This window comes from Puma concolor, chromosome A1 (genome assembly GCF_028749965.1).
Source record: "Puma concolor isolate L17-30 chromosome A1, mPumCon1.1.hap2, whole genome shotgun sequence".
Taxonomy (NCBI): Eukaryota; Metazoa; Chordata; class Mammalia; order Carnivora; family Felidae; genus Puma; species Puma concolor.
The window spans coordinates 112,831,255-112,846,065 of NC_141667.1; the positions used below are offsets into that span (position 1 = coordinate 112,831,255).

The 14,811-nt window shown below is 38.2% G+C and overlaps 1 protein-coding gene and 1 long non-coding RNA gene across 7 annotated transcripts in view; one reads left to right on the forward strand and one right to left on the reverse strand.

Moving 5' to 3' along the window:
• The window catches only part of PDE4D (phosphodiesterase 4D), a 1,391,688-nt gene that overhangs the window by 527,979 nt on the left and 848,898 nt on the right, over positions 1–14,811 (forward strand). Inside the window, exon 1 of one of the 6 annotated variants that reach the window (XM_086700367.1) lies at positions 5,094–6,035. The exons of the other annotated variants lie outside the window; for them this stretch is intronic. Within the exon in view, the coding sequence (XP_086556493.1) occupies positions 5,581–6,035 (455 nt within the window). The 5' untranslated portion in view covers positions 5,094–5,580. Of the gene's footprint in view, positions 1–5,093; positions 6,036–14,811 lie in introns of those variants that run through there. 6 annotated transcript variants of the gene reach the window in all.
• On the reverse strand, positions 3,293–6,369 carry LOC147584372 (uncharacterized). Its single transcript, XR_015249018.1, has 3 exons — positions 5,926–6,369; positions 5,098–5,213; positions 3,293–3,611 (listed from the first exon to the last, which is right to left on the reverse strand). It is a non-coding gene; the product is annotated as an uncharacterized LOC147584372 (long non-coding RNA).

Here is a 14,811-nt window from a genome sequence, read left to right on the forward strand (position 1 = left end):
CAAATTGATGCATCCTAACAAATAACATAACAAACATGTATTCAAATATACCTAGGGTATATACAAAAAGAAAGTTTAATTTTTTTTTTTAATTTTTTTTTTTTAATTTATTTTTTTTTCAACGTTTATTTATTTTTGGGACAGAGAGAGACAGAGCATGAACAGGGGAGGGGCAGAGACAGAGGGAGACACAGAATCGGAAACAGGCTCCAGGCTCTGAGCCATCAGCCCAGAGCCTGACGCGGGGCTCGAACTCACGGACCGCGAGATCGTGACCTGGCTGAAGTCGGACGCTTAACCGACTGCGCCACCCAGGCGCCCCAAGAAAGTTTAATTTAAATCTTTGTGTCATCACAAAGTTGGCAGAGGACCCTTAGTTACCATAACTTACCATTTAATTCCATGTTCTGAATTGAAATGGTGCTTGTTCACTCTTAGTTTTTAATTGACATCATTTCTGCTAGCACTTTCATCATTATTGACAGGAATGTTCTCCCTTGTTAGTTGTCCCATAGCATGCTGAGTGATTGATTGGATTGCTAGGGCAGATTTAAAATGCACTGGCAGAAAAGGATGGTGGTGGTGGTGTATAATAATCTCTGTACCATAGTAGTGGCACAAACTGATTATTTAGGTTTGTTCAGGAAAAATACACTGATCATTTATGTGAATTTTTCACTTTATATACTGATGTCCTGATGGTGAGTAATGAAAACTTTCAAGGAGGCCCAAATGAATGCAATAGTTTTAGAAACCCTCGTTGATTTTACCCATAAAACTCCAACATTTATGGTCAATATTTGGGAAAAATGAATAATTTGACATATAAGAGTGGAAAATTGATGTACTCATTAAATATGTCCATTTTTGGTTGTTTTAACTATGAATATGCAATTAGATTGATGAAAAGAGGAGTACCTGGGTGGCTCAGTTGGCTAAGCATCTGACTCTTGATATCAGCTCAGGTCATGATCCCACTTTCGTGAGTTTGAGCTCCTCATGGGGTTCTGCACTGACAGCACTGTACCTGTTTGGGATTCTGTTTCCCTTTTTCTCTCTGTCCCTCCCCTGCTCATGCTCTCTCTCTCAAAGATAAGTAAAGAAACATTAAAGATTGATGAAAAGGGTTTTTAAGTGAAAGTTGGAAGTCTCAATTTTTAACTGTATAAGATTTTCTTTTAACATAGAGACAATAAGAGTCACAGCTAAAGCGTGTATTTTCATGAAATCTGAGCTCTTAAACCAGTTTTGCCAAAAAATATTTAAGTCATGGAGCAAGTCAACCAAGAGACACTAAAGTATTTTTACAACTATATAATGAGGGAATAGGTCTGGGTTGGTATTTATTGATATCTTCAAGTCACCTAAGGAGTTTTTAAAAATGCTGTCATCTGGGTCCCCTCCCTGGAAATACTGATTTCATTCATTTAGGTGTGGCAATGGTTTTTAAATTTTGGCTGTTTTCAGAATTGCCTGACGAATTGGTAAATGTATAAAGCCCCAAGCTCTATCTGCTTCAAGGAGCTTGGGCTTTTGTGTTCATAACTTGTTTCCTAAGTGATTCTGATAACATCACAGTTAGAAATAACTGGTCTACAGTTTAACATTGGAAGCTTTTAAAGCCCTTCAAGGTGATGCTCCTTAGATGCAGCCAAGGTTGGAAACCACTGAGAAAAATCAAGCTTAGGATTCTTTCAACTCTATCAGAAATAACCAAAATTGGTAGCTTTTATTGAATAGTTACTGTGTATAAGGCATTATGCTAAGTATTATCTCATTAAATAATCACAAGACCTTTTGAGATAGGTAATAATCCTACTTTGTATATAATTGACATGGAGGTAAGTAATTTAGCTAAGGTCACATGACTAGGAAGTGGTGGATTGGAACCCAACAGTCTTACCTCAAAGGTCATGCAATAAACTACTTCAATAAGTAATTTTTTGGAACTATAAGAGAAGTTGGAAACTCTCAAATTGGGAACATGTTAGAAGGTACTTACATGATTTTCTTTTTAATTTCTTATTGAAGTGTAATTCACATACAATATCCTTTTAGTTTCAAGTATACGTTATAGTGGTTTGATAGTTTTGTATATTATGAAATGATCCCCACCTTAAGTCTAGACACCTTACAAAGTTATTACAATATTATTGACTATATTCTCTATGCTATACATAAAATCCCCATGATTTTTTTTATAACTGGTAGTTTGTACCTCCTAATCTTCTTCACCTATTTCACCTACCCCCTCAATCTTTCCCCACTCTTGTAACCAACAGTTTGCATCCTGTATGTATGAGTGTATTTATGTTTGGTTTGTTCATTTGTTTTGATATCACACATAAGAAATTATATGATATTTAGCTTTCCCTGACTTATTTCACTTAGTATAATGCCCTTGAGGTCCACCCATGCTATCTCAACTGGCAGAATCTCCTTCTTTTTTTTTTCAATGACTGAATTATATTCCATTGTGTGTGCATGTGTGTACATATACATATATACATGGTGTGTATATACATCTATCAGTAGACAATTATATTGCTTCAATATCTTGGCTGTTGTAACTAATACTGTAATAAACATAGGAGTGCATGTATCTATTCAAATTGGTGTTTTCATTGTCTTTGGATAAATACCCAAAAGTAGAATTTCTGGATCATATGGTAGTTCTAATTTTTAAGTTTCTTTGAGTAACCTCTGTACTGTTTGCCATGATGACTGCACCAATTTACGTTCCCACCAACAGTATATGAGGATTCCTTTTTCTCTGAGTCATCACCAACATTTGTTGTTTCTTATCTTTCTGGTAATAGCCAATTTGACAGGTGTGAGTGATAGCTCGTTGTGGTTTTGATTTTCATTTTGCTGATGATTAGTGATTTTGAGTACCTTTTAATGTACCTATAGGACATCTGTATGTCTTTTTTTTTTGGAAAAGATTCTATTCAAATTCTCTGCCCATTTTTAAATTGGGTTCTATGTTATTTTGATATTAAATTGTGTGAGTTCTTTATATATTTTGGACATTAACCCCTTATCGGATGTATGATTTGTAAATATCTTCTCCTATTTAGTAGATTGCCATATCCTTTTATCGATGGTTTCTTTTGTTGTTCAAAAGCTCTTCAGTTTGGTAAATGATTTTTCTTATATTTAAAAATATACCTGACTTGTAATTATATAGTAAAAACAAAAGAATCATTAAAAATTAATTGAGAATACAGGAAAAAGAAATTGTTCATTAATTGAAAGAAAGAAGAAAACTAATAGTGAGAAGCAGGTTAGGTTAGGTTTAAATGATTCCATTTATTCTGGAAAGAAGATCACAAACTGTATTGTTACTGTTTGAGAAGCAAGAATAAGAGTTTCAGATAGATATCCTGACATAGCTCTATTGAGCAGAAAAGTGGCAACAATTTCAGAGGAAAAAAGAAATTTGTATACTTCTTTGAAATGGTTCCAACTATTAATAATGCAGTGAATTGAAAAAAAAAACTGATTTACACTGCATAATACTTCCTTTTATTTCCTTTCTTGTTTGGAAAGATACCAGCTTGATGCCTTCCTAGGCATTCTTTGGACACTGCCATTAGTCCCACTTGCATCTGTAAAGGGGACAGAGAATGCCTTAGTCAAGTATGTTTTCAGTCCTACATAGAGGAAAGTAGGGGGACTGCCTTGTTGCTCTTGAAACATAGCCTTTCTCAGACTTTGTACATGGGCCACATATGGACAGAGTGCTGATACTTAAATGTTGGAGGAAACATTTCCTACCATGAAGAAGGAGAAGAAGAAGAAGAAAGAAGAGGAGGAGGAGGAGAGAAGGAAGAGGAAGAAAGAAACCCATGAAGAAATACCAAACAGCATTTTTGCAGCATTAAATTTAATTGCTCCCACTTAGAGAAGGAAACAGTGTGCAAAGTGAGCATTCATTTCCATTGATGGTGTTTCATCAATGACTTGTATACTGAGCATCCACTATATGGAGAACATTGGATTTCCAGCATTCTGGACAGTCTGAGAGATGGTTCCTGATTCTGGTAGCTTTAGTATTCATTATATGATATGCATAAAACGTACATATTCAAGTGTGTCAAAATTGACTGTGTACAGAAAATAGAATAATTACACTTCCAACAAGCCATTGTAAGTCTTAAATAAGATTTCAAATAATAAATGTACAGTGGTAGCTTCCATAAAGTTTAACTCTAAAATTATTTTAGCATTTGATCTTTAAGTAATACAGTAATACAAAAAAAAAGTACAAGAAAAATATGTTGTACATATATTGCTCTGAAATCCTCTTGGCTCCTGAAAAAAGCCAACCTTGTAGGAAAATACTAAATAAAGGAAGACAAATAAAAATTGAATTTGGATTTTAGTGTCAAATATTACTCTGATTTCTTTGGGGGAATAGTGATACATGTTTTAAAATGCTTTAGTAATAGGTGGCATTCGCCTACTGGAAGTGGCAGAAATACAAAATCGCAAGCTGGCACTGACAGTAGAAACCCCTGAAGATAAACAGAGGTTTGTAATGGAAAAGGTACATCAACCTTAACTCTGGCCAGCTATCACAGCCTTGGCAACTATGTGCCTTGATTTGCAGCCAGGACCACTCCTGGGTACCTTAATCACAGAAGCAGCAGCCACATCATATACTAGCTGGAGGAAGATCTTCAAGAGGAAACATTGGGCATTCTCCCTACTATGGGAAAGATCCACATCATATTTAATTCTGTGTCAAGGAAAGAGGATGAAATAATCCTAATATTGGGTCTTCGCCCAGATACAAATTTTCAGCAACCTGCACAAAAACCATTCTGGGCAACTTTGCCAGGTCACATCCCTTATCTTTGGAATCCCCAGCATGGGGCTCCTCGTCAACAAGGTCTGTGAATCAGCCAGGAAACTCCAAACTCCATTTCTCAAAGAAGGCTGAAAGCAAGAGGAGGTGCAGAGGAAAGCTCAGGGGCAGTGGGGGGCAGTAGGGGAGGGAGGCGTGGGCACAGGGAGAGGAAGGATCAGGAGGACAGGTCTGACTTCTGACTGGCTGAGGTGGTTTTGGAGAAAGTCGCAGCCCCGGCTCACCAGTCAGGAGCTGTCCAACTTTTCAGATGCTCCGGTCTCAGGGTTCAGGCGCTCTGGACCCACTAGGCTGCTCTCACTACCACCGCTGCTTTTTCTGCGTCTGGAGCTAACAATTCCTGCTTTCGTCGCAGGCGCCGAAAGGAAGGAAAGAAGAAAGGGAGGAAGGAGGGACTGACTGTTAGTGAGGCAGCGCACCGTGCGCCCTAGTCTTGGTGAACTGGGGAGCCCAGGAGCGTGTCTCTACCACAACCACTGTGGAGGGAGCCCTGTCACGTTCTGTGACCCCTCCCGCTGGCAGAGCCCCCTTTCGGTCGGCCTGAGCCTCTGGTGGCTTCAAGTGAGAAGCTGAGCCCAGCCTCTGTTCAGCTCCAGAAGCGGCGGCGGCGGCGGCAGCAGCAGCAGCAGCGGCAGCAGTATCCGGGAGGCGCTCCGGCCAGCGCGGTGAAACCGGCTGGGCAGCAGGGAGCAGAGCTGTGAGCCAGGATGGAGGCAGAGGAGAGCAGCGTGCCGACCCAGGCGGGCAGCGGCGAGGGCAGCGACGGCGCTGGAGGGGCTACACTCAAAGCCCCCAAGCACCTCTGGAGGCACGAGCAGCACCACCAGTACCCGCTCCGACAGCCCCAGTTTCGCCTCCTGCACCCCCATCACCACCTGCCCCCGCCGCCACCGCCCTCGCCCCAGCCCCAACCCCAGTGCCCGCTGCAGCCGCCACCGCCACCCCCCCTGCCACCGCCCCCGCCACCTCCCGGGGCCGCTCGAGGCCGCTACGCCTCGAGCGGGGCCACCGGCCGCGTCCGACATCGAGGCTACTCGGACACCGAGCGCTACCTGTACTGCCGCGCCATGGACCGCACCTCCTACGCCGTGGAGACCGGCCACCGGCCCGGCCTGAAGAAATCCAGGATGTCCTGGCCCTCCTCCTTCCAGGGACTCAGGCGGTGAGTGGAGAGCGCCCCCTCCCCCATTCAGGCACGGGGTCACCTCCCCAGTTACCAGATTCTCCTCGTTGCTCTATTGATCACTAGCAATCCAGGACCCAGGGCTAAATTCTATTCCAGGAATTGAGGGAGGGAAAGCAGGGGCGTGTCTGTCCTTGCTTGAGAGGGTCAGGATTCAGGTGTGTGTAAGAGATCCTGAAAGTACAGTATAAATGGTTGTGTGCGTTTGTGTGTGTGTGTGTGTGTGTGTGAGAGAGAGAGAGAGAGAGAGAGAGAGAGAGAGAGAGAGAGAGAGATTGACAGAGAGGGAGAGAATGAAAGATTTCCAGTTGTCTATACCACTCACCACCCCCTCCCCACCCACTTCAGTCCCACCCCGGCAAGTGGGACTTAACAGGAAGAATTCAGTTTGCTTGGGTGCAGTACAGGAAGAGTGAAGGAAAGGAGTGGGGTGTTGAGCCAGGGAGATTCTCAGTAGTCAGTCGACTCCCCCCCAGAGTGAGGGGGGTTGGTGGGGCAGATCTGATGGTGACTAGGAATGGGTGAGACAGCTTGGTCCCAGGATTGCAGCTAAAAGGCTGAGACCAACTCCCTTTCTCTTTGTCAAGTTGGGAAGTAAATTGAACAGCTAAACGGGAGAACAAACACGTGGGTGACTTGGAGAGTTTGGAGCAAAATGTTCAGCAATCCTCAGGAGAGGGATGAGTGAGGGATGGAAGGAGGGAGCTGAGGACTCTGTGGGAGTTACACTGTGTCGGTATGTGGTGTGTGCAGGCTGTATGTGTATCCATCCAGTTGTCTTTGCAGAATCCCAGGAAGAAAGTACCTCGTTTTATTTAGCAGCAGGAAAGATGCAGAGATTTGATTACAGTGATTTCCCTTTAATGTAAAGTGCTCCGGAAGAGAGGGCAAGGAGGCTGCATATCACCCAGAGTTTTAATAGAAGCCAACTGCTCCTTTTCCAAGGAACTGAGTAGTGTAAAGAACCAATTATAGCTGCTTTGAGAAGTCAGCTCAGATTCTTAAGTCAGGTATGGAGGTGGAAGTTGGGCCCTCTCCCTGCAACCCAGCAACAGATCCTTTCTTCCTTATTCCAGGCCCTCCAAGGCAGGAATCCCCTGCCCCACACAGATGCACACAAATAAGGTTTCAGGAGATGCTGGCAAAGTAGAGCTGTCATCATCCAACCTCAAATGTGGGCAGGCATTGATAGAATACGCATCCAAGCCATACATCTGGCTGATGGGTTATTGTAAACTGTAAATCAGGTTGGGGTGCAGAAACAGGAAAACCTGAGGCTGGGATTTTCGTCTAATTGTTAGTGACAGTAGGTTGGGTTTATCAAAAAATATTAATAGTGTTTAAATGTCTGTCTTCTTCCTCTTCCTTCTTTGCTCCCTCCTCCCCCCCCCCCCCCAATCTCTTTCTTTTTTTATAAGCATGTCTCTGTGTCTTGTGTACACTATGGTCAAAGGAAATCCAGCCAAATAGAATATCCCAACCCTGATGTGCCCACATTCTCCTCATACCCTTTGCCTTCCTCACACTCAGGCAGTGGACATTTTTCATGCTGATGTCCTTATACCTGTTAGATAAAAATAAAGAGAATTATGGTTAATAATCACAGCTTGGTTCAATTTAAACTTTAAAGATTGGTGTGATTTGCAAACATTCATAAATTAATATGCAAGTTTCATTTTACACCTCAAAGTGCTAAAACCCACATGCTGTGTTACCCTTTGTTTGAAAAAGTGAATGTCTTCCACTTGTGTTGAGCACTAGGTATGTGGGTCCCCGGTGGTGGAATAAGGCAAACATGGCACTTTGAATATTTGACCTGTTAAAATTTGTGAGACTGGGGCTTTAACAAATATGGAATAAGAACAAGCGTTCTCGATTAATCTGTAGGTTGATTGACTTTGTAGACTCTCTTAATTAAATTCATTTTTTGATAAAATAGAATATGTCTGAGAGGATGGAGAGGGAGAATAAGCTAATTGGAGTAGAGGTATTGCATCACTGATTTGAATTTATTGTTTGCTGTCCTCTCTACGCTAATTATTTTTCTCTTTGAAATTTAATTGAATGATTCAAAGAAACCTAAAGTTATGTAATATTTACCCATAGCTTCCACTGTAGCTCATCTGATAAATCATTGTCATTCTATTTAAGAATTATTAGACTTACAGTTCTTTATATCACTTAGGTATTTCCCAAACACTCATGCATTGCATGTCAAACTTTTCCTTATTAGAAGTGCCTTTGCAAATAAATGTACTTTTTAAGAGGGACATGGATATTAATTTCATTCTTTAAAGACAAGGGTAGCAATGCTTTAAAATTATCAAAAAATCACATTTATTAACTTACTCAAACCTATTGACGGTACTGAAATGAAATGATATTATCTCCATTTTATAGATAAGAACATTGAGCTCTAGAGGATATGAGTAACTTGTTCAGTAGCACATTGACTATGAGTGCCAGAGCTAAGACTGAAACCCAGGTCTCCTGCCTCAGCAAAGACAGTGGGTGCTCCAAAAATAAATGTGCGCAGAACCTGGCCATGTTGACAGCATCAAGAAATATATAAAACCGAACATGAAGTTAATATTGATTGATACCACAGGACATAAAGTCCAAATAAACAAAAAATGAGATATGGTTTAAATCCTCTTAAAAAAAAAAAACTGCATAGGCTCTGGAAGTAATGAGAAATTTTAACTTTTATTTTTAACTTTTGAAATCCTGGCTGTTACACTGGCATTAATTATCACAGTAGAGGCAAACCAGTGTATTTGTCGACTTTGTATATTTCATATAATACAATAATAAATATGAAACGGTGTTCAGAGAATTAAAACTAATCAGAGCACTTCTTGTTGTTTCCAATGATCTTCTAAAAGGGACCAAAGTGTGAGACATGTGCAAATTGTGTGTGTGTGTGTGTTCATGTGTGCATGAACCATCATTCACATGGAGGGCTTAAGTTGTCTGTCAAGTTAATGTCTCTGAAAATGCCTCATGGATGGATGGATGAGTGATTCCCTATGCACTACCAAGAAAAAGATGTCCTTTAAAAGGCTATTTTTAGCATGTATACCAGCATTTTCAGATCCTTTTATTGTCTTGACTGAAATTTTGAAAATTAGAGTACCTGAAGCAATGAAAAAGAGCTGTTCTTGGTTTAATGAGGAAGTTTATGAAATAGGAAGGAGGCAATCCTCAGATATTTTGTGATGAGTTATTTTGACTCTGTGGAAAACATAGGTATGTTAAATAAATTTTGTATTAAGTTACCTCTAAGAAGATAGATTGACTTTTTAATCTTAACATAAAAAATTTGACATAATAAAATTATGAGGATTGAATCTCAATGTTACCAAGAAAACCAAATGAAATATAAAAAAAACCCATATATATATCATATATAAACCATATACATTATCATATATAAACCATATATGGCGCCTGGGTGGCTCAGTCAGTTAAGTGTCCAACTCTTGGTTTCAGTTCAGGTCATGATCACACAGTTTGTGAGTTCGAGTCCCGCATTGGTCTCTGCACTGACATTGAGGAGCCTGCCTAGGATTCTCTTTCTACCCCTCGTTCTCTGCCCCTCCCCCACTCATGCCCTGTCTCAAAATAAATACATAAACTTAAATAAATATTTAAATTTATTTATATATATATATAAATTTAATCACTTGAACTTTAGTTCTTCAAAGTGTAATAATTGCTTAACTGAACTGATAAAGTACTTAGTTATTTCTTTGACTTCTTTTTACACAACAAAACATTTTCATCAGTAATGTGCTTTTCTAAATCTGCAGTAACATGGGGCAACTGAATGGCTCCGTCAGTTAAGCATCCGACTTCGGCTCAGGTCATGATCTTACCAACATGGGTTCGAGCCCCACTTCGGTCTCTGTGCTGACAGCTCAGAGCCTAGAGCCTGCTTCAGATTGTGTCTCCCTTTCTCTGCCCCTCCCCCGCTTGTCCTCTATCTTTCTCTGTATCTCAGAAGTAAATAAAAGTTTAATCTGCAATAACAATATATATTCTCAATAACAAAATGGTCAACATCATTAATCATCAAGGAAAAGCAAATAGAAGCCACAATGAGATTTCACCTCACACCTGTCCGATTGGCTATTATCAAAAAGAGAAGAAATAACAAGTATTGGAGCAGATGTGGAGAAAAGGGAACCCTTATACACTGGTGGGAATGTAAATTGGTGTAGCCACTATAGAAGACAATATGGAGCTTTCTGAATAAACTAAATGTAGAACTGCCATTTGATTCTTAATAAATTAAATATAGAACTACCATGTGATCTAGGCTTCTATTTCTGGGTATTTATCCAAAGAAAATGAAAATACCAATTCAAAGAGATATATGCATTCCTGTATTCATTGCAGCATTATTTACGATAATAGCCAAGATAGAGAAATAAACTGAGTGTCCACTGATAGATGAATGGATAAGAAAATTGTGATGTATATAGATATAATGGAATACTATTCAGCCATAGAAAAGAATGAAATCTTGCTATTTGTGACATAAATAGGCCTTGAGGGCGTTATACTAAGTGAAATAAGTCAGAGAAAGACAAATATTATCTATCTTATATTTGGAATTTAAAATAAAACAAAAATGAAGCTCACACATGCAAAAAACATGGTGGTTGACAGAGGTGGGATTGGGATTAGAGAAATGGGTGAACTGGTTTTTTGTTCTTAGTTTAAATAAATTGAAAAAAACAATTAAAGTTGGAAAGTCAAGGGGCACCTGCCTGGTTTAGTCAGTAGGTGCCTCATCTCAGGATTGTGAGTTTGAGACCCAAGTTGGATGTAGAGATTACTTAAAAAAATTTCTTAAAGAAGAAAAAGGTTGGAAATTCATATAGTATAGATGATTCCTTGAGTATAATGAAAATATTCTAGATGACATAGATGTAAATATCAAGAAGGTAATGTTTGATTAAATTATTTCATAAAAAAGAGATAAAGACTATGATTATGTTCAATAAAAAATCCATGCAGAATGTGAAATATCTATTTGACAGTAGCCTTTTAAATACATTAATATATTAAATAAAAGGAAATATTATATTGCAGTACTTAAATGCTAAAAATCAGGTTTTTGGTTTTCTATTCTGGATTATAAAAGATATTTTTCCATTGTTTCTATTAATTTTGTTAAAGGTTTTGGGGAATTTTTTCTTCATTAAAAAATTAATGGTGATCTAAGTTCATGACGCAAAATTTTAGTTTCACATTACCAAAGTTAATGACTGAAAAATTGGGTATTTAAACTGACTACATCAGTGAATCTAAGACTTTGGATTTTAAGAAACAGTAATTTTTTTTTTTTTTAATATTGGGTAACTGACATAAGGTTGCCATCTTTAAATTTTAATAAGTGAAGACATTAAGTTTACGTAATCAACAAAAAAGAATAGCAAAATTGTTACTTTCACATTTCCTAATATTACCAAATATTAGGAAGTATTTGGTAGTTCTAGACTTAATGGGATCTCCAAATTGGCAAGAGAGACAACTTCAGAAAACAAAACATTTTTCACTTTCCAAATTGGATACATTCATACATGCACTTACACACACACACATAATGATGAATTGGTCACTAATTTTTATTTGCAAACTATTAAGGTGGGTTTGAAAGAGCATCTTGGGAAGTGTTCTTAAACATCACATAGAGTAATAATTTAAAAGGGTAACCCCTGTTAACAACTTTTGGTAGTTATTCAAAAGCCCTGAAGTCTAACGTGAGTAAAATTTTGTCCCTCTCACAGCTTATTATCCATATCCATGTTTAAAAATATACAATATGTGAGTCTATAACTTCAATGCTGCTAGTCCTGGCTCATAGCAGGAATGTTGCTAAGGGATTATACCAAATAGCACTGTATTATATTTCAAAAGATGTTGTGGTTATTTTTACTCCGAGGAACATTTTTCTACATTTAAAAATAGGAAATCTAATTTTTCCCAAAGAAGAGGGCATTTCACGTTATTTTTTAAAACTCATCAACTAAATTGACTTGATCCCATACACACATATACCACCATCACTATGATCGTCTTGATACCCTTGGTGATCAAATGAAAAATAAGTTATGCTTTGCCTTCAGAGTAAGCATTTTTAGTTCGATCTATGTCAGTGTGTGGTATCACCATTCCTCTAGTAGTCTCAAGTGAGTGGTATCCTTGTATTCTTCCTTCCCTAAACTCTCAGATCTCAGAATCAACCAAGATGTTTTTATTCTACCTCAGAAATATTTCTTATATTTTTCAATTGCTACTTCCCTAATCAAGTGCTTATCATCTGTCCCTTAAGCTTTCAATGTCTCCTGACTCCAGTCTGTTTTATACTCCAGACCACCCAGTCTCATCATCCTCTTGTCTGAAATCCTTGGGTGATTCATTTTCACCTGCAAGATAAAATCTAGATTTCTTAGTCTGACTCTTCAAAATGCTAGCCCAGTTTATCTACCTCACAGAAAGTCTTCCTATCCATCCTATTTCATAAATCCCATGAAATCACCACACTAACTTCTTGCCATGTGATGAACTCTCTGTGCCTTTTCACACCTCTTTATTTTTGAAGCTGTTTCTTCCTCCTAGACTGTTTTCCCTATGCCCTATCCCATCCCCTCCTATCTGTTTGGAAAACTTATGAATATCATGTCAAACTTACCTCCCATGTTACTACTTGTGTGGATAGTCTTAGAAGCAGAGGAATATTTTTCTCTTCTGGGCTTTCACGTTGCATTTTGTATATATCTTTACTCTAGCAGCTGCCAATTGCAGTTTTATATCTGTCTCCCCCATTAAGTACGTGAGGATATTATTAAGCGTGTGGTTAATATAGGTTCTCAATAAATGATGAACTTTTAGATGTGGAAATAATAATAGTGAAACCCTGCCTTTTCAGTTAGTGCTCTCAGACAGGATATACTTGGTTTTCTTAATCATCTGTGTGTATGTAGTAAACAGAGCTAACAATATTTTGTTCATTTTATAGGTAATCAAAGGGAACTCTCAAAGAAATAGACATATACACATGTTCAAATATAGGACTCAGACTTAGCCTTAAAACTCCTAGTATGGTGATCCTGTCATCACATTGTTAGATAATACAGAATTATATTTGATGAGAGTAAGCTCATCACTTGACTGAAACTATGAAGACAGAAATTATAATGATTATGAAGAGAGATAGTAGTCTTTATAATCCAGATGGTGAGAAAACAACATCACAGTGAACACCTGATGGAATAAGTTCTCCTTTTTTATTTAGAGAGTTGCTTTCACAAAATTAATTCCTGACTTTTGGTTAAGAGGATCCATTAGATTTGCAAGCAAGTGCACATTTTGGGGAGACCATACATCAGATTCTCAACAAGTCTTTAATCCACTAAATTTAAGACACCGTGTTCTAAAGTGAACTAAGTTGTTGGCTAATTCGCTCAGGGAACAGCTATGAGAACACTGTACACCAGTCAAATGATATTCTCACTGGAATGGCTGAAAGTAAGTAATTTGAAAGGAGGTTTTAGAAAAAGGCAACACTTCAGACAGAAAAGGTCACAGGCTTATTTAAAAATGACATATCCCCAGTAGAATTTGAGGGAATTGACTTAAAATTTGATTGAAAGTATATGGAAGAATAGTAAAGGACATTTGGAAAAAAAACTGTAAAAAGATGTTTTTGTCTATAAGATGTCAGAACATACACTCTTTTAATTCAAACAATGTGATATTAATTTGGGAATAAACCAGTTGTTCTGTGGAACTGAGTAAAGTATCAAACATGAGACCCATATTTATGTGGACATGTAGAATTTACTGAGAACAGCATTCCAACTCACTGAAACGAGGATAAATTATTTTAAATACGGTGTTTATTAGCTTATTGAAATAAGAAAAGGTCCTTACCTCACACCACAGTAAAGAGCACTTAAAATCAATAATAAAAATACTGGAAACTTACGATAAAAGTTGGCAAAAGACATAAAGAGGACATTCACACGGAAGAAAGAATAATAGCAATATACATGTAGAAAGATTCTCTACTTTGTGGGCAGACAAAAATAAAAAATTAAAACATTAATGTTATTTAATTTTTCATCTATTATCTTAGAAAAAGAGTAAAGGATGAATAATTCAAAAGAAACAGGCGACATGGTGAAGTAGGCACTTTCTTATATACATTCGTTGTAAATAGTGTAAATTAGGAAAACTGTGGTGTGTAATCAATAATATATACCAGAATTTTATTATTTTTTATTTTTTTAACTTTTATTTATTTTGAGAGAGAGAGAGAGAGAAAGGGAAGGAGAGAGAAAGGGAGACAGAGCACAAGTGGGGGAGGGGCAGAAAGAGAGGGAGACGCAGAATCTGAAGCAGACTCCAGGCTCTGAGCTCTTAGCACAGAGCCCAATGTGGGGCTGGAACAAGATCATGACCTGAGACAAAGTTGGTCACTTAACCGACTGAGTTACCCAGGCACCCCAATATATGCCAGATTTTAAATGGGCTTGCCTTTGACTCAGTAATTTCATGCTTAGGTATTTAGCCTAAGAATATATTTGAACAAGTGAGCCGATAAGTACTATATTGCAACATTGTGCATAATGGTAAATATTTGGCAGCCCCCCAGATATATTTCAATAGAGAAATCGTAAAGTAAATTAGGTCATGTCTACAACAAAGGACTACTAGGTAAAAATGAGAGAGATGTATGTTT